This window comes from Prunus avium, chromosome 1 (assembly GCF_965620075.1).
Source record: "Prunus avium chromosome 1, drPruAviu1.hap1.1, whole genome shotgun sequence".
In the NCBI taxonomy this organism is placed as follows: domain Eukaryota; kingdom Viridiplantae; phylum Streptophyta; class Magnoliopsida; order Rosales; family Rosaceae; genus Prunus; species Prunus avium.
Window position 1 is genome coordinate 45978622 of NC_142284.1, and position 20572 is coordinate 45999193.

Consider the following 20572-nt stretch of genomic DNA (forward strand, 5'->3'; position numbering starts at 1 on the left):
CATGCGATATTTTTACTATCCTGTGAAAACTTAAAGCCTTTTGTTAAAGATGGCATGGCAGTCAAAGAATCCTGGATTTATGACACAAATTCTACAATACATCAATGTTAACGATGTGCTATTGCTACCCAAAATAATACTTCAAATGTCAAAGCGTCCCTACACAAGTTTTGCCTTACAACAGCTCTTCAGCACTTCACTGCCTTTCAATGCTCTAACGATTTCCATCAAAGACAAAACAAATACTAGGACTTCTACCTGCCAATAAATATCGCCATCTTTTTCCCAATTGCCGCCTATACACATTCATGTAATTCTTCCCCCATATAGAAATGGCTTATTTCGTACAAGAATAGACTAGTAATGGTAAAGCATTCAACAACTTGTGCTTTGCTAATACCTAAAACATTCAGGCTCAGAGCAAAATGATCCTAAAAACCCAACATCGGGCACAAGCTACAAGGTTGCTGGTCTCTGTTCTTTGTACACTACATTCTGAAGCTGCTGCTGCTACTGCCAAATATCACATTACCTATGCGAAGTGTGAGGCATTGGATATGTCATGGGAACCATGTTCATTGGTGCCCCCGGAACAACTCCTCCAGGTACTGGGGCTCTCAGACCATATGCCATGTGTGGAGGCCCTGCAGGGAGATTCACAGGTGTGCCAACTGCAGGTACAAGGGGTCCTCCAATCGGTTGTCCTATAGTTGGTGCACCGTACATGCCAACCCCTGACCCTGGAGGCCCAGCAGGAGATTGTTTGGTTGACTTGCCAGAAGAACCAACTGCAGAACCATTTGCTTGACCTGTTATTGGCCCTTGAGGTGACGAAATGTCTCCATTGTTGACACTGGTGATATCATGAATGCTTGATCTCCTTCTGTCCTTGTTCATTGAATTCAAACGTATGAAGTACTTTTGTGCGTGGCTTGCCACTTGCGTAGGAGTTCTTGTTACCACAAAATTCCGAGATATGCTTCGCCAGTCACCTTTCCCATATTTCTCCAAACCAAGAAGAAATAGCCTGTCGTGGTACAAGAACAGGAAAAATAAAACATAAGAACTTGTTCTCAAGTACAACAGAGAACTCACAACCAAAAAAATACCATCACAATGGATGTTTCTCATAGGACACAATATGTGTTTGATATCATTAAACATTGCAACCATCCTTCTTAAAAGAGTATAAGATTTTTAACCACAGTTAATATGACTGTAACTCCCAAACTGTAAATTACAACAGAAATATATCTCTTGCAAGTCATGAATATATTTTGCACATAATACTACTTCAGTCTATTTCAGAAATCATCTATGCAGGCAACAAATTTTCACTTTTTTCAATTAAGTTTGTATTTAGAACAGGCTTAATGAACAATAACTGCAACAACTGTAAAAGGTCAACATTGACCTCTGCAAGTTCAAACTTTAATACAAAGTTTCATAATCAATATCCACATTTCATTTTTGGCTCCAGAGTTGAGAAAGAAATCCGAAATTGTTCATGTAAGTTAGGGTGCACGAATAAGATCAGCTCTGAAGGCATAGCTGAAAAAATAGTGTGAAGCTTAATGCGGCTATTAAACGATCAAGAAAACTGACACTTTGACTGCACCGGCAATGGTCATTATTTTTCAAAAATCTCTCAGAAGCAAAGAGTCAGAAAACATTGCAAGGTTGGTCTAAGATGGCAGTGTCCAGGATGTGTGGAGGAAGTTGTGGCAAAAGGACCACATTCCATTAGATAAGCCAGTGAAGTTAACAGTCGCCAAAGTTTCACACTTGGCCAACTTGGAACCATATAAAAGAAATGGAACACGATCAGGACAATTTGGTTTTGGGGGTTTGGAAAAGCTTGAGATTTCCTATGTTGGAGATTCACAGGAGGGGTCAACGCCCTCACCAGAAACATAAACTTTCAATTTTTACCCTATAATAAGAACCCAGGTGACAACAAAAGATGAACACTACCAAAATGCCTACTTAAAAACTGAAGAAAGAAAATTTATCAAGCATTATTAATAAACAGAAATTTATTGATATATACAAGTCAAGCACAACTGTTTGAATTTTCATTTAAAAAGAGAAAAAATGGCAGTCTGGATAACAAGAACTTGAATCATACCACATACGGCTTACATATGTCCTAGGATCAGATCAGGGCACAAGTCTGTGAACAGGATCAGCTGATTTATATGAAAAGACTCTGAACAGACTTGGATATGGATTTTTCATTATTTCTTAAAAACCTCACATTTTGGACAACACAGCCTAGCCTAAAGAAACATTTTTTTGGTAGTGGGGAGGAAAGAAACATGCACTAGCAAAAGAACTGTTAAGAAAGGAGAGGGCAATCAAAACACTAGATCAGAAAAGTACTAAAACTAATATATCATGCGCTCACTGACTTATGATGATTTTCTAGTATGGAAATATATCCAATTCTGAGGAAGAGCAAATCCTCAAGTTCCAAGTTTAGCCTATATAATTTCTTACTTATATAGGACACAACTTGTAAACAGGAGAAGAAAAGGAAAGGAGTACAAAAAGACAAGTTCCCACCCTAAAGCCGACCAGAAATAGGCAAATTATAACTACATTTCACACCTTATTTCTATACTTCCATAAGTATACCATTTTCTGATGAACACAATTACTGTTCAGATCTAAATCTACGGATCACATATTTCTGCTAAAATAATTACCAGCCAATCACAATTTGAGTCAAGCAGGTGCGGCAGTTCCCAGTCACTTCATGCCAGTGCCAAGTTGAGAACCATTAGTTTCTAAATATTTAGCCCAACCCAATGTAGTAGTGCAACATGCCAATAGCTGAGGCAAGGCATACACCAAAATCATTATATTAGGATACAGGTGATCCATCAGTAGTCACCAAATCCCAAAGAAAAGTTCAGATCAAAGGAACCTACATGCATATAAACTAACGGTTTCTCATTTCAGACAACCTATCCTAAAGGTTGTGCCATACCAAATCCTGTTTTGGATAAGCCGAAATTATTTACAATACTTTTTCTTATGTAAATTTTCATGTTTCGAGATTTAACTATAAGTCTATAATGGTAACCCTGGAGATAAATATATCTATAAAACATTAAGTCTGTCATACAAAATGACAGAAAAACTCTAATGAAACCAAACCACATAATGCATCAATGTAAAAAAGTACAAGAAGGCAGAGTCAACTGCCATGATAGACATGCATTTAAATAAGACAAAACCATTTTTCTTCACTTATGCTATTATCCTTCAAGATTATAGTACAACAGTTATACCCTACTGGATATGAGCTTGAAGAGTAATACTGTATTATTGAAACATGCCATGGATTTAGTAGAAATAACAAAAATGGAATAATTTTGATATGGAAGTTCTTCAATACAGTTTACCAACTATCATCACCATAAAGCAACTTCAGAAAAAATTGTTGGACAAACACACTTAAGATCATAAAGTTGCACCAGGGATGAAACTCCTTGTAAAAATTAAGTAAGTTATCTCAAAAGTAATTCTACTATTAATTATAAAAATAAAAAAGACGTGGACTGGAAAGAATAACAAATCTTTAGCTTCATTTAGATACTTCCACAAGTGCCACCTATGATTAGGGAAAGAAAACAATTAAATCAACAATAATATATTCACCTGTGTTCATCCTCTGTCCAAGCAATCCCCTTTCGGCGCTCCTGATCTGCCCTTGAAGCCTTAGTTCCATGATTAGATTCACTGCTGTAGTTTCCAGAATGTCCACCTTTCTTATTAGTTCCTTCGTCACTGGCATGGCTTGTCGAACCCTCTGAAGAAGAATTGTAGCAAGGCAGTGGCACAAAACCAGCTTCGATCTGGTTTATGTCATCAACTAAGAGTTCATAATGATGTTTTATTTCCTCTATGGTTTTCCCTGGTACATCAGCTGCAATTTTTTCCCACCGATCTGAAGAATCCTCAGGATAAGTTGCGAGAGCATTCTCAAATGCCTTATCCTGCTCTCGACTCCACAAGGAGCTACTACCTGCTTCATCCACGGTCATCTATGTAGTCTTGTTTGACTCAACTATCCAAAATATAGCCCACTGGAAGAAGAGAAAAAAGTAATCTAGCAAACTGCTCCTGTTGATTTATGCTACACCTGGTCTGAAACTATCAACTGTCCAGAATTGTTCTTGGACTTGGATCTAAATTATTTCAATAGTGGGTTACCAGTAACAGCTTCTTTGATGGTGGGCTAAATTATGGGAAGCAGATGCGTCAGGCCACAGAGGTAAGCAAGAGCAAAAATAAACAGACCCAGAGAACGCCAAAGAAGCTAAACCAGAACCACCTCCAATAAAAAATCAAAACACTCAGTGAATTATGCGAAGATTTCAATGGTGATTTGCTCCACAATTCAAGAATTGGACACTTCTGAATTGCTGACCTATTGATGAACGAAAAGGCAACAAAGTTCAGTTAGACCAAGAGAAATCTCTGAAATCCATAATATCAAAGATGCAATAAATGGCAGTTTAAAAACGAATAAGAATTCAATGCGATTGTAAATTTAGTAGAATGGTAATTAGGGTTTTACTGAGATATGAAAGATACTACGAAATAATCACACACAGAAGAAAACTCAGAAGTCTTCGATGGACAAGACTAGTAATCATACTGCCATTTTCACTTCTAACAAAACAAATCCCAGTTCTCAGCAGCCCCACTGATATGAACAGTTTTAACAGCACAGGCCCACAAGGAGTTATCTGCTACTCCATCCCACAGTTTTGAAACTCAATTTTACAGTTTTATACTAAACCTTGCTCACTTTGAATCCATGGCCAGACTATATTTAGTGAACCCCCATCCAAAATTACCCACCTTATTCTCAGTGAAGAAAAGCCACATGGAATGGTAGAAGATTTCCCGGTCGTCAACCATGAGTAGAAATCTCATCCGGTCAATTCTACGTTTTACGTAAATGCACCCACTTGGTAAATCCCCTTTTTTCACCCATTGTTTTGGGAAAACCTACCTTAGGATCTTTCCCTTCCCACCCTGACTCAGAACAGTGATTCTAGAGACCAACAAAATGCTGTTAAACTAACCAGAGAGAGAGAGCAAAGACGGAGAGATTGCCTAATAAAACACACAGTGCATAGTACTAACTATAAAATTAACCAACAAGCAAAGAACTTTACTTTCAGAACCAGTGTTATAAGATTGTATTAACAGGAAAGTAACCTAACCTTGAGTGTGCAAGACCTTGCTTCACCTCTCTCTCTCTCTCTCTCTCTCCTCTGTGTGTGGTGTATTTCTCTGTATTTTACTAAAAGTGAAAATTTTGACAATTCAGGTATTTACTCTGATTGCATATTTTACTGCAAGTTTACATAAACATAGAAACTAGAAACAATAAAACCAAATCAGAAGCCTAATAAAAACAAAGTGGGAAGCATCCAGAATTTAGATAAACCCAAAAATAAAACCATCAAAGAAAACAAAGTCTGGGCTAAAGATAAAAGCCCCAAAAGAGTGTGGAAATTTACAAGGGCAGGCAAAGAAATTATGAATGATGTTGATGGGTTATCCTGAGATATTTACAGAGGAGGTGCACTGCAGTATGGGTCAGTTGGTCCCATCCCCAACAACTACTTGCACATACAGGACAGTTGGGATTGAAAAAGGCTCACCCATTTGATCCCAACTTGCTATACACTGTGGAATCTGCAATACCCCTATTAACATTTGACAGATTAAAAAACAAAAACAAAACAGAGGGAGAGAGAAGATGAACATGAATAATTGGGTTTTTCCGTTTCTTTTCTATACTTTGTATCCAAACAAACAAAACCAGTTTTATATGTCATCGGGATAGGATAACTATGTGCAGTTGCAGAGAAAACAAAATATAATTGAAAAAAAGTGTGACATGGGTGTATCTCAAAACATCACCTTTTCCTCTTTTTTCTGTTGCAAAGTGAGCAAATTATTCAAAATTTCAATCTTTTGCTGGTCATTCATTTGCAGGCATTTCAGTTCTGAGACTGTGCCCTGTTGCACAAAAGAGAGTCAAACAGCCTATCCTATATAAACATCGGAGGCACACCCCTTATTAATTTGGGTCCTACACTAATTATTAATAATATCATTAAACAGATTTATCCTGATTTTAAGTTTGGGAAAGTATTAAATGTTTCGTATTTTTTGAAGATCTCATCCGCAATTAAAGCTTCCTTTGATGGCAAAAAACTATCTAGTTCCCCTTTTATGAAGGTTGACAATCACATATTTTTTTCCTTTATTCTTTTTTATTTGGAAATTATTGTGCTTAGGGTAATATATATCGAGTGGAGTTTTTTTATTTAAACCTCACACTTTTCTTTGTTCACTCCAATACTTAAATCATTAAGCTCTTAAGTTTTATTATTGTGTAAAAAAATAAAAAAAGTCATCCAACTTAATACTTAACCCTAGTACATCTATACACACATCCCCCTACCCCCTGACCACTTGGAAGAAGTCAAATTCAATTTGAGTTTCCTGGGCAGTTAAGAAAAACAAAAAAACCAATTTGAGTTTCTTCGTCTTTGATGAATTGGCTTAGATATCTTGAAGAGTATGTGAAAGACTAAATCAGGATAGCCACATGCAAAAGTGTGATTGCTTATTTAAAATTAAAAGCTCTGTGACTATGAAGTGTGATTGCTGAAAATAAAACCAAAGCCTCCTTGGAATTTTAATAATAAATAAAATAAAACCAAAACATCTAGTAAAACTTAATAATAATTATAAAATAATGTTGTTAACAGTGTTTTTATCTCTTTAAGTAATATGAGGTTGATGTGAACTTAGAGCGGTGAGGGACGAGATAGCGGGGTATGGGGTGTGGGGCATGAGGTGTTAGGTTGATGAGTTTTTTTTAGAGTGCTGCTATTTCCACCTTGTATGTTATTTCCTTATTCACTATGTAAATTTGAAAAAACACAATCCTATCTTTCCACCATTATTCCTAAGATAAATTAAATATCAAAGACTCAAAAGACTTTTTTTATTCATATTTTCGACGCAGTAAGATAAATTAAATATCAAAGACTCAAAAGACGTTTTTTAATTCATATTTTTCATTTTCGCTTTCATCTTTGAGAAATCCCAACTCTTCGGAATTTTCTTCTTTCTCTCAGCAAGAAGAAAGATTTCTGCTTTCATTTCTTGTTTGAGCTTTTGGATTGTTTGTTTTTTTGGCTCAATCTTCACGATAAAATTTGACGTTTTTTTGGCCGGATTTGGAAGTCTAATGAAAAGCGACGATTTCCGATGAAAGAGAGAACAAAGATGAGAGGTTTCAATGGAATAATGAATATTTTAGGAATAATGGCAGGTGGAAAGATAGGATTATGTTTTTTCAAATTTACATGGTGGGTGAGAAGATAAGGTGAGTGGAGAAATAAGACAATATGGGTGAAAATAACAGTACTCTATATATCAATCGGAATGCTCCAGTAGCACAACAATTTTATTTTTATTTTTCTAATTTAGTCCACACAAAATGTGCAAATTGCTGCTACTGAAGAGGTGAACAAATAAAGTCAAATAGGCGGCTTTGCCCCTCGCTTACACAATTTGTGCAAAAATTCCATCCTTTAGAAATTCTTGCTAAAATACCCTCTATAATTACTTTATATTGTCCACATATCACTTTTTTCAGCCTTCCGTATTTTCTCCGAGCCACTTGTCTCTTTGCTCCTTCATCGTCTTCTTCACTTCATCCTTATACCATTATTTAATGGCATTTGCTATATATATATCGCCAATTGTTATCTTGCATGAATTCAAATGATGTGCGCCCATATCTAGAGTCACCAAAATCTCATGTCAAGGGACGGGAAGAGCATAATCCAATTAAACACGGGGACACTTATTTATATCATACTTAATTGGCTAAGCATTCCATGACACGTGGAACATGTGACCTATAAAGGGACCCACATAGTCCTGTCAAAACACTAAGACTCGTAAATAGACCATCAACAGGATGAGCCTTCGGCAATCTAGCCTATAAACAAACCATCGACAAGATGAGCCTTCGTCAACCCAACATGCTAATCAAGCTAAAGAAAGCGCTTGCTAAACTAGTTGGACAAAGGACATGTGGCAACCTTTCAATTAGTGTTTACAGTCCCACATCAAAAGGTGCACACCTCCAAGATTTATAAATAAGGGCACAAGCCCCCAAAATAAGGTAACTGTTACATTTGGCTACTTAACTCTTACTTTGTTCAAATTGCTATTCACTATGTTCTTAAGATAACTTAAGCACCAGAGTGTCTTTGGTTGGTACCATACCGGTGTCCAAGGTCTTACCGCTTCTCTTTGTCTTGCAGATAATGCTTATATGCCGAAGAGTCCAAGATGCCGAAAGTGACGCAACATCTCTAAGTTGGGCCATCCCCATATGGGTAGAAATGTAGCAACAAAGGAATATTAAAACATGAATCAATTCAAGCGCGCATGTATCAATTCAAGTTACAAATAAATCAATACAAGTGAGAAATGTATTCATCCAAGTAAACCTATGCATATGGATTTACCTATGGAATAAATACGGTTCTGTACAACAAGTACATTCATTGCAGAATGGTTTAACTTGGCATGCTTTACGGTTCCTTCTAATAAAATAAAAACACAATATAGGTTGAAATAAATTAAAACTGAATAATGTCAATTGTAATAATAAATTGTTAAAGTTTCCACACTTGTCCCCTTCGAGCCCCTTTACTAACCTTTTTAGTTTTTTATTTTTTTGGGTATGAATAGTTCTTTCTTCGACAGACAAAAGATACCCCAATATACAACTTTACTATTTCGGGGTTGGATTTTCAATTCAGCTGAGAGAGAGAGGGGGGATGGGAAGTCGTCGGCGTTCAGCCGTTAGTTGCTCGTCTGTAGAGGAAGACGAATGAAGTGAAGCAATGAGACTTAGATTTTGACGGATTGGGAATGAAGTGAAGAAGACGATGCAGAGAGACAAGTGGTAGGGAGAAAATAGCGAAGGTGAAAAGAAACTGATAGGTGGCCAATATGAAGTATTTATTATAGAGAGTAATTTAGCAATAATTTTAAAAGGAGGGCATTTTTGCACAAATTATACAAGCAGCGACAAAGCCGTCCATTTTCTAAAATAAATTTGACACATCAGCGCATGTTCAAGCTTCAAAGTTCACGGCTTTCAAAAAAGAAAAAAAAAAAAAGAAACACATCAAAGTTCACGAGTTAACTTGGGACTGAATGAATGCGCCCCGTTTCTCTCATCAATCTGCATTTCATTATTGCGTCTAAAAGCATAACACATCTTTGAATGCTTTAATTAGTGGTCAATTTTGGACAACACAATCTATTCAGACATGTGAGTTCCCCTTTATTCTTTTTTATTTTTTTATTTTATTTTATTTTTATCAAAAATAAACATCAACAATACAGTATAAGTTCCCCTTTGATGGCCTTACGTGTTTGTTTTTCTCTTTTGAGCGGGTACACGTAAAAATTCACACACATTAAATAAGGGACATGTAATTTTAGGATGTCCTTTCAAAATGGCATAAAGGCCACGTGGCATGTCAATCGGCCAAGCTAAACCATGAGTACCTTCCGCTGAGTTAACAACATTTGAGCCCATACGTAGATTACTAGGCCGAGCCTATTTTGGGCTCAGAGTATTGGGTTTAAATTTGAGGCCATAGGTAAATAAACACTCAATTTTGGGTTCAGAGTCGGGCACAAAACTTACATAAAGCAAAGTTAAAACGAGGAATGTGCAAAAAGAAAAGAGAAAAAGAAAAAAAAGTTGAAACGAGGAAAATTAAACCCTGGGTTCAGAGTCAGACACAAAAATTCCAAGGCTTTGATTACTACAAGAATGTGACAAATTAAATCCCAAATTTACAGGCCCAAAAATTGATAGCCAGTTTCCTGCTGCATCTATATAAACTAACCTTACACCATAAGAAAGAACTCGAAGGAAATTACATGACAGATGGCTGCTTCTGTGCTAACTGAAACAAACAAAAGAATATCATTACAAATCAATTAATAAGTTGGGGAAAGTGCAAATGCAATTCCTGTTGGCACCAAATGTCCTATTATAACATGAACACCAGCCACCAAAAGGGGGGGAAATTTACACAAATTTCTTTAATCTTAACCCATAATTTTCTCTTGTTCTTTTGCATAATTTACACCCCAGATGAAGACGTCCGGTTTATTCTCTGTGCACCCAGTTTTGGAGCAGCAGGTTTGGTTCCTCGACCTTTCACAGCTGCTAGGGGCTTTGCCTTGGTGGTAGGTTGGGGGGCAGCAATGGCAGCCCATGGATCATCATCATCAACTGCTCCACTTGTTTTTAAATTCAAAGGTTTTGAATTTGTTTTCGGTGCTGGGGCGGCAATGGAGCCCCACAAATCATCATCTTCCTCTTTGATAGCCTTGGCTGTGTTTTTCGGTCTCAAACTTGTTGCTATAAAATAACACACAAAATATTCCAATTAATTAACATAAAAAATATATAATGAAATGCCAGATTAACAAAGGGGGACACATTACAAACTACGATGAACTGGGCAAAAAAGGCAATGTTATGGTTCTACCAATACATATTATGGTTATCAGACACTTTGTAGGCCATTATAAAGGAATGTGGGAAATAAAGCAAATACTCCTTAACAATATTAGATTTATCCACCTCAAGACAATTCTCATTGGTTTAATAACATTTGGAGTTCAGACACACACCTTAGAAACAGTACACTGCATTTTTAGTTATAACCAGTAAACTTCTAAATGTTTCTGCAATATTTTGTATTCATTCAGTCTTTATGTGAACGCATAACAGAAGCTAAAACAAAGTGATTACCTTGTTGTTTAGGCTGCGAAACAGGTTGTGAGACCGGCCGCTTTTGAGCTGCTTGTATACTTGCAAGAACGGGAGATGGTTTTGGCTCTTCCAGAGGTTCAATATCATCCCAACCATCCTTGTCACTTTCATGCTCTCCGTCAATTCCATTTTCAAGTTCTCCCCAGCCATCTGTCGATGTAGGGGACTCAGGTACATGTTGATCCGCAAAATCTGGTGTGGTACTTACATGGGCGGGTGCTGTGCTTGGAGTATCCACCACTAGGATTACAAGAGAAAGACGAGAGAAATGCAATCAAACAACAGAAGCAGAACCAACAAATACATAGTTCCACATCTCTTATATACTGGAGGAAGGAACCAAATTGATGTGGAGAACACAACCCCACTTCAATTATTCTCAGTTGATTTTTTAAATAACCGAATTTGGAACTTGGCATAGTAGATCTCCTGCATTCAAAACTTAATCCAAGTATGTCTAAACTGACACTAAGAAAGAGATTCCAACATGGAACGATGGCTCTATTTCGCATGGTTGTTGAATCTTCTTAGTTTGGCCGGATCTGGTTAAAATTCAGATCTTTGATCACACTTATTGCTAGCCAGACTAATTAGTGGAGCATGGACGCTTTTATATACACTATAAAACATTAAATTCCAAATCATATGATAAGCTTGACTTGACTAAAAATTGATATAATAATTTGGCATATGTATGTGAAAATTTTGAATTTTTCAAGGGGGGTGGCATTTACCAAAAAAGGAAAGGGAAAAAAAACCATAGCCTACAGATATCCAACAAGCTAAACACATTTAAATAATCCAAGTTATCAAGATGTGTACCCGAGCTTGCATTGGAAGTTGTTTTGGTAAGAGATGTACTGATATTCACAGGAGCAAGTGGAGCTTGTTCAGAAGGTTTACCCTTGAGAGTCAAGGAGCTCATTGCCCATCTGCATGATAATTAAACATTTGATTGGCCATTGACTTCAAGAGAACATTAGGACAAATTTCACATGACCAGATGCAATTTAATATAGTACTTGGCAAATGAGATGATAAGACAAGCACCAAGTATAGATATAATTACATCAAGGTATATTCACAAAACAGGCACATATGAGAGGTAGGTAACATATTGGTATTTATGGAAATTCCATGGCATCTCTCAAGATATATATATATATAAGAGTCCCTTTATCTGAAACAAGTTATTGTTCTAAAATCCTGTCCATATAACTACCGAAACAACAAAGTATCATATACAGCTTTGTAACATAAATAATACAGAACCCAGCAAAATATACATTAAGACTAAAGCTCTTAGAAAGAAGTCAACTTACCCCAGTAAACTAGCATTTCCTGGTATTGATGAGATCCCGAGACCAGCAGCCCCAGCAGTATCTCCTGAATTTGTCTACAGAGGACAACCAAAAAAAAAGGAAGATATTATCAGTATGACACATTATTGCAAAGATTAATGTAGTAAACATCAGTTTTCTGAAATTTCCTCTTGCCTTATTCCCTAAAGATTTTGCTATCTATACATAATATTTGCATTTGCAAAGAATGTTCACTGATATAAACAACCACAATGGAGACTGCATAAGATGATGGCGTGCCGTGTGCTGAAACTATGATAGACAGTAACAGCCAACTTCACACACCAAGTGTTGCATCATAGAATGTGAACAGAAACTGATTCATGACTAAATGAAAACTTCATATACACAAGGTGTCCGACAAAGTCCAACCCCCCCAACAAAAAAATGATACACATACACAACCATCACCTACATGAAGATATGAAAAATAGAATCAAACGAATTAAGAATTCTAACACACACCTTTTCATAGGATTGCTTCACTATCTGTAGAAATTGATCAACTGCTTGAAATGCCTTTGATCGAACATCACTGTTTCAAAGGCAAAAAAGGTATGATCCCCATTACAAGGATTCCAAGTAGGGCAGATACAACAAAATGTAATCTTTTACAGATCTAAGTGTTATAAAAGTGAAGTTATAAACAATTTCTCTACAAAGTCTGCTTAGATCACGCAACACACAGGTCACCCAAGCAATGACTTGAGAGCCTGTATTTGGCTTACAAACATCCTAATAATAAGGAAGAAGAAGGGAAAGAAAAATCATTAAATTCGTTAACACAATATCTCCCTTAGCATTCCGAATATTCATGTTTCCTCTTTTTCACTGAATCCACAAGGCACTAAAAAACTTACAGAAAATAATAATTTGAAAAGAAAGTATAATTCTTTCATATGTTAAAATCTAAAAAATAAAATACTTCAAGGTATATACAGTTATTCAGAACAACATACTGAAGAAATGTCCAAAGATTTTTATGTCTATGAGCATCAATAAGAGGATGACCTTCTAATGACCACAGAGAATCTTAATTATTTGGTTATAACTGGATATTATTTTTTTTAAATAACAGAAAACGTCTAGACCAATAACCCTATCCCTTTTAGAAGTCCAGGGACAAGAGGTAGGAGAATCTCAGAGTACTTCAAGTGTGACTTCAAAACCATGGGGAAGCAGTTTCTTTCAGAAACACAATGCTTACTTCCTGCTAGGAACAATGACAGCCCTATTAAAATTGTAAATTGTAGGAATTGACCAGATCAAGGGCAGATTAAAATACGGTAGAACAGGTAACCGTTAGCATGCCACAGAACATGAAAACACCATAGAAAATCACATAAATGCTAAGCATCTTTTATAAAATACAGAGAGATGTAGAAATCATCTGCAGCATACTCACTTGTCGGGATCAATGGTAAGAACAACAATATTTGGGAGAATCCGAGTTGCAATCTCAGTGCTGTCATAATAAGAACTGGTGGCGCATAAAGCCATAATACCTGCCAGAAGAAATTTTTTACATTGATCATAGAATTGAAGAGTTGACCAATGTAGGAAACCGAAGATAAGGACAAATTTAAAGCACACATGTCAAAACCCCAAAACATTATTAAAAAAGAACCTGGCTAAAAAAATACATGGATAAAGAGAAAATTCTAATACCTGCTCCTCGGGCAGGTGAGAAAGTATCACGTAATGCACGGACAGTAAATGCATTAATCAAAACTCTTTTCCTTGTCTGCATTTAAATACGAGCACCATCAGCTTAAGACAGAAATATTTTATCCATATGTGTTCACAAATCATTACCAAATGACCAATAGAACCCATCTACCACTTAAGGGAAGAACCAAAAAAAAAAAGAAGTAAGCATATGAAACAGTAGGTGTGGCAAATGGAGGATACTAACCCCATCATTCAGGTGTGGGGCAATGTTCCCTAGCAATATAGTGGTGTTTGTTCTAATTGCTGGTTCTTCATCAACCTGCAAGACAGAGATAAGTTGAAATGGTAAAGGAGTGCAAAATAAGAGACAAATCGTGGCTATATTCTATGTTCCAAACACATAAACTCACAGAAGAAAATCTTCAGAAACAATTAACAACATGAAGAAACACAATGTGAAAATCAACACTATGAACATTCATTTTAATAGTTAAATCAGGGGTGTCAATTCAGAAGTTAATACCATACCTGTAACTTTGAAAGATACTTCAACAAAGACCCTGACATGGTACGTTGAGAAAGCTACAAAGTAGATACACAAACCCATTAGATGAGAACAATCACATAATGTGACACTTCACAGGGATAGAATCACATCTTAAACTAAAACAAAGACAATTATTATCCACCAAGAAGAAGATCAAGATGGACACATTAAATGGGTAAATACATAATATTGTCACCGAAAAACATTCAGTACAATGGAAAACACAGCAATTCATCAAAAGCCCATGAAAGATTGAGCTTGGGCTTTAAGCTTAGAACGCTGTTTAAATAAAAACATTGCTGAAAATTGTTCCACAACTCCAACTCTAGATCTCATGAAGTAATTTTTTAGTTCTATTTTCCTCCATCATTCGAAGCCAAAACAGACCAAATACTATATCCCCTTGAAAAATCAATACTAAAATATAAAGCTGGCAAATAAGTTTGGTGATCCCACCTCTAGATTTCATGAAGTATGTTATTGTTCTATCTATTCTTGCTTCCTCCCTTTCAATCCCTAAGCAAACCAAATGCTATTAGCCCCTTCTAACTAAACATTAGAGATCCACAACCACCAGACTTCCATGTTAAAGGGCCATGGTTGGTGTCCCATGTCTGAACTTGAACGTCTGCCAAATATTTTTTTGCAACAAAACCTGTTTATAAATATTCGGAAAATATTAACACCAAATTTTCCAAATTCCAATTCCAACAACCCTTGAGGGAGAGAAATAAAGAATTGTGCGAGCTATATTTTATGCGGGCGCAAAGGTTGACATATTTTCTTTAAAATACTACGAAGTAAATTAAAATAACAAGATAATCATTCACAGGGAACAGCAAGTAACTAACAAACACTAATTGCCCTAAGTAACTCACAGGAACAGCAAGTAACTTATAATATAAATTACCCAAAGCAGGAACCACACAACCATAAAACTGGGTGCACTAACCTTGGGAGCTAGAACGAGCATCGACTTAAGAGTCAGTTCCCGGAGAAAAGCAGATGTGTCAGAGAACCCAGTAGCAACGTGGGGGTAAACCTAATTTCAAGCATCACAGGCAAATTTAGAATCTACAAACTAGAAATGAACTGATGCAAGACAAACAGGGTTGACAATAGAATCCAGCTAGAATTTGTTTGATCGTTAAAAAAATGATTAATTGTTGATATCATACTTGCTCATCAACAACTTGTGCTGTTAATGATTCTCCAAACTGATCGACATGTTGCAAGAGACCAACTCGAATAGCTCGGTCATTGGACGCAAACAGTTTCACAATTGTTGGCAGCACCTAAATATATACGCAAGAAAAATACCCACATCAGATTATTACAACCCTAAAAATAAAATCACAACTAGCAAAGGACATATGAAGAAGTACTAAAACAGTATAACCTTCACACTGAATTCTTCGGTTGAAAGCCAGGCACCCATTTTCAACAATGCAGTCAAAGCAGGTGCAGCTGCTGAACCAAATTCAAGAGCAGAAGCTAATAAAGGAAGTAACTGTAGAAACCAGGAGGAAGTATTATAATCTGATACTAAAAAGGTCGATTATATATTTCAAAGTCGAAAAAACACAAAACTCCGAACTCACACCTTTTTCAGCACAATTTGGCGAGGTAGCTGCTCCGCTAAATTTGGAAGCTTGCGGAAGAAGGTATCCTTCTCAACACTATCTTTCAGATTTAGAATTTCCATGAAATGTATCGTATCCACCAGCTTATTTTGGAAATACTCTGCAAATCCAATTGTTGCAGTACTTAGTCAAATAAGAAAAAATTAAACTACCAAAGAAAATGTTTGTGAAAAAGAATATTACGACACATAATATAGTAAAACCACCGAGGTATAGAAAATAGAAGGGGCAAATATAATATTCTGGGAAGTAAATGGTACACATGCATGATGCATACAACTTCAATCCTCTTTTGGGAGAAGGGGCTAGCGTTCCTCTCATATTTCCTACATTCATTTGTAGGACACCCATTAAAATTGGGAGTTTCAGGCACTTTGAGACTTGACACTCATGTTCACCATGCCCTATAACTAGTGTCCACCATGCCCTATACTCATCTGAAAGTTTATATTTGACCAAAAAAATTTAAAAAAGAGAAAAAATCTGAGAGCTTATACTAAGATTCATTACTGTAAGGTTGCCATGCACTTTGGTCAAGAAACGTTTGCATAGTTACAAACAATCTGTCATAGAACCATATATTTGAAATTATAGATTCATGAACATGCACTGATATAGTTGTTTCTAGTACCTAGATAATTATGATTTCTATGTCAAATACTTATAATTAAAAAATCATATGGGTATGGACAATTGCATATAATTATATATAAAAAAGAAACCTTAAAACAATCCAAAAGTCAGATAAATGTATTACACATGCACCGACAGCCACAGATGATAATCGAGACAGGAAACTAGTAGATGCTATATAATATTATATGAAATGCCAATCAATCCTCAAACCATGAAGCAGACCGATATTCTCAAGACTATAATTTGTCAAAGACATAAGAAACAATTAACTCAAGTTAAGAAGGAAATATCACCACTATTTTCTATAAGCTTTGACGTATTCAGCCTACGAGAAGGCGTGGAGCTCAAGAGCCGCTGATAATCTGGAAGCAGAGACTGTGAGACAAGAAAATAGAGAGATGCAAGTGAAAATGAATCTTTAAAAGGATTAACACATTTCAGACACATGTAAAATACGCAGTTAACATTGTAGTGTTCAAGAGAAATTAAAAAGAATAAGGTACAGTAGAAGGCTACTAACCTTTGGAATAGAAGCAGTGTTGCGCAGCTCCTCTGTTTTGCTTAACTTCAAACCAGAGAAGAGTTCATAGATAAGACAACCTATCAGTTTAAATAAAGAACTTAGATTCTTAAGGGAAGTGTATTTAACTCACAGGTCAGCAACAAAATATGAAACTCAACAGCTAATAAGCAATAAAATTCATATGAATGACAGTATAATTTTTTTTTACGAGAAACATAATAACTTCATTAATATAAACTAGTCAGCAATACAGCAAAAGTGGATCAGCATTCACTGAAAATACAATCAAACCCAATACAACAACCTTAGCAGTACAAAATCGGTATTACATCAGGCAACAAAAAGCCTTCAAACTCTAACAACTGACTTAAGATACATCATCCCTCCGATCCATGTTAGGATAAAACAAATGGAATGTGTTTAAATTTATTGAATACCAAAATCCCCAGCAACAGCAGAAGCATAACCCTGCCCCACAAAAAAAAAAAAAAAATTCCACTTCCTTCCACCTTTTGCCCTAAAAATCCTACCATATCTCTCCTACTAAAAAACCCAAAAGATTGTCATTTTCCAACACAATACAAATCCACAAGGCACCAGCCTTTTTTTCTCTCCACCACAAGCACAAAATTCCTTCATAAAAGATACACAAGAACATGGAATCACCTGACTCAACCTTGCTTCACAAAAAACCTATACCTCATCCTGAAAACAATGGGACAATGAAGAAAAAGCAACTCAATGTGTACCACGATATTAGACAAGAATGACCCTTCTCACTCAAATTGATAAAAGTAGCCAGATCCAGTACACATGTAACAGGAATTAAAAGTCATTTCTACATCTCCGGAAAAGAATTAAGTAAGTTCTGCATCAACAGATCGTTTATTGATCAACTTAACACAAAAGACCAATAATCATGTTGTGAGGAGCAGACCACAACAGACTTACCCAAGCCCCAAGAATCAATGGCCCATGGTGGAGACTTTCTGATTGCAGCCCAATCGGACTTCAACAACTCCATGGGTTTGTATTGTGGTCCAACAAGCCAGGCGAATTGCTGAAGGCAAATATGAACTAGTGAGAAACACATCCCAACTTCTGACTATTCTTAAGCAATTTTTTAAGCACAAATATCCACAAGAATATATCTTAGTGGAAACAAGCACCATAACATCCATTACTATTCAAACATGAAAAAAAATAACTAAACTTAAGAGTAGAAAAGTAAGCTCTTCCACTTAAGAGAAGCTAGGTAAAATAGAAACTTATTGTACAACTGTTCAGGAAATAAATCTGAAAGACATGCTTACCAGCATTTGTCCAGCAGAAGCCTCATTGCTGCCATCAAACTCAGATAGCACATCAAAAGCATGCAGCTTCCAGTCCAAAGTTTGAGTTACAACAACACTGGCCAAGCAAACATTGGCATGAACCTGCAGTAGCCAAAAGCTAGTCAAACAGTATAACAACAACTAAAAATTATATATGAGAGAAAGAGAGAGATTATGGCGCTGTCCCCATGCAAAATGCAGGTATTTCTGATTATGAAAACTTACAAGTTTACAATCATTATTTAAAAAGCTGACAGCTTTAGCAATCTGGTGCAGTCCCCACGCGAAATACTCATCCCTAACATCAAGGAACAAAATGTATAGATGAAGTAAAGTCTAGAGATTTAGTGAGAACCGCAGTGTCTATTTATAAGATTTGTATGTGCAATTGTGTAAAGAAAAGCAAAAGATATGCATATTGAAACAAATTACGTAGCAGAATAATTGAAAAAGAAAAGACAAGCTCTAGTAAGGAAGAGAAATAAAATTTAAGATATAAAATTTAGAATGAGATGGTGAAGTGTAAGCAACTCATAAGATGACATGTTGTGTGGGCAAGGCAGAAAAGAAATCTTAGAAGATATGACGACTTTTTCTGAAGAAGGAAAGTGTGTGTGTGTGTGTGTGTGTATACATATACTGTTGATGGTGTTATTAAAAAAAAAGAAAAAGAAAGGGGAGCAGGTAGTTTATGTTTGAAATACCTTTGGATACCTTGTAAACTGAGTTCCTTTATCTTTTCAGAGAGTGGCATAACAGGCTCGGTAACAATATAGATTGTTTGCCTGGTGGTAGAAGCATCCAAAGTTTCAGCTTCAGTACTATGAAGAAAGGATAAGATATTTGGGTGTCTGACCTGAAAGGAGAAAAACAAAATCAGAAATGAATCAACTTGCATTTGCATATTTGATTATGAAACAAAATAGCAAAATGAAATGATAAATTGACGACAACAGAAGAGGTCAGAAAGACAGAAGAAGACTCACAGTACGGAGACGCTTGACACCATTGCGAGCAGCGGCCAAATGGCCATCCTGAGCATTACTACCAGATATAGAAAACACGGACACCGGAGACCCATCGTCCTGAACAGTGTTTTTTATTTATTCAATAGAAAGCCAAAACAAATCCTTTCATTCATATTCTTTCATCTCAAACAAAACATCACCAGCCTTCTTCAGGCTTCAGATCCACTCAAGACTCAACCACATCCACCATTGGCATGATGAAACTTGACGAAGAAACATACATACATACGTACATACATACAAAGCTATATAGATACATACATACATATAGAGAGAGAAAGAGACAGAAGGTGACGACGACAGACCTTAGAGGTGCCCCGGAAGTGAGTCCAAGAGCCCCAAGCAGAGGGGTAAGGTTCGCCGATATTGTAGGGCAGATCTTTGGGTCCAGTCCCCGATCCACCCACCACTCCCTTCAAGAATTTCAACATCTTCCCTTCCTTGTTCTTTCGCTGCAAACGCAACGGCGTCGTCTAGGCTCCCACTTTCAGTCAGATCCTAGTAGTCTTGCCCTCCTCTCTCATTCCAAGTCTCCGTCACTTCCTCCTCTCGGCCCTCCTCCTCTTCTGGTCTTGTCTTAAACTCTTTTCTTTTTTAATTAAAAATACAAAAAACAGAAAGCCAAAAAATTAATAAAATTTGATGATCCCAGATCCCAATCGGGAAATCTGCTGGGTCGGAAATTGGAATTGGATCATGGGTTGAGTTTGAGTCCACCGTTTCGATCTTATTTTATTATTAATCTCTTTTGGGCCTGGGCTTCATTGAGCTTGAATAGCAAGTGAGCGGGTCGATTTATTTTGCTAATTGGCTTAATAACGCTGCTAATATAAGAAAGAAAAAGATTAATTAATTAATTAAGTAATGAAAGAATCATGTTCATGCTCATCTTTCTGTTTGTTCTG

General features: G+C 36.4%; 2 protein-coding genes across 6 annotated transcripts; both read right to left on the reverse strand.

The window, feature by feature from the left end:
* Positions 1-105: 105 nt before the first annotated feature.
* Positions 106-5394, reverse strand: LOC110754585 (Duplicated homeodomain-like superfamily protein). Of its 5 annotated transcripts, none has more exons than XM_088255423.1 (3): positions 5244-5394; positions 3667-4438; positions 106-1027 (listed from the first exon to the last, which is right to left on the reverse strand). In XM_088255423.1, the coding sequence occupies exons 2-3, from the start codon at positions 4050-4052 to the stop codon at positions 529-531; spliced, it is 885 nt and encodes a 294-aa protein (XP_088111549.1). In that variant the 5' UTR covers positions 4053-4438; positions 5244-5394; the 3' UTR covers positions 106-528. The 5 variants fall into 5 exon arrangements, with proteins under 5 accessions (XP_088111549.1, XP_021811355.1, XP_021811356.1 ...); XM_021955663.2 differs by lacking the exon at positions 5244-5394 and adding an exon at positions 4876-5122; XM_021955664.2 differs by lacking the exon at positions 5244-5394 and adding an exon at positions 4670-4829.
* Positions 5395-10047: 4653 nt separating this feature from the next.
* On the reverse strand, positions 10048-20484 carry CTEXP (kinase family with ARM repeat domain-containing protein). Its single transcript, XM_021955695.2, has 21 exons — positions 19973-20484; positions 19626-19724; positions 19344-19495; positions 18865-18937; positions 18619-18741; positions 18257-18365; positions 17303-17382; positions 17076-17157; positions 16107-16246; positions 15903-16013; positions 15682-15798; positions 15456-15545; positions 14485-14538; positions 14201-14275; positions 13954-14029; positions 13691-13790; positions 12751-12820; positions 12247-12320; positions 11747-11856; positions 10904-11164; positions 10048-10507 (listed from the first exon to the last, which is right to left on the reverse strand). The coding sequence occupies exons 1-21, from the start codon at positions 20096-20098 to the stop codon at positions 10227-10229; spliced, it is 2403 nt and encodes an 800-aa protein (XP_021811387.2). The 5' UTR covers positions 20099-20484; the 3' UTR covers positions 10048-10226.
* Between the last annotated feature and the right edge of the window lie 88 nt (positions 20485-20572).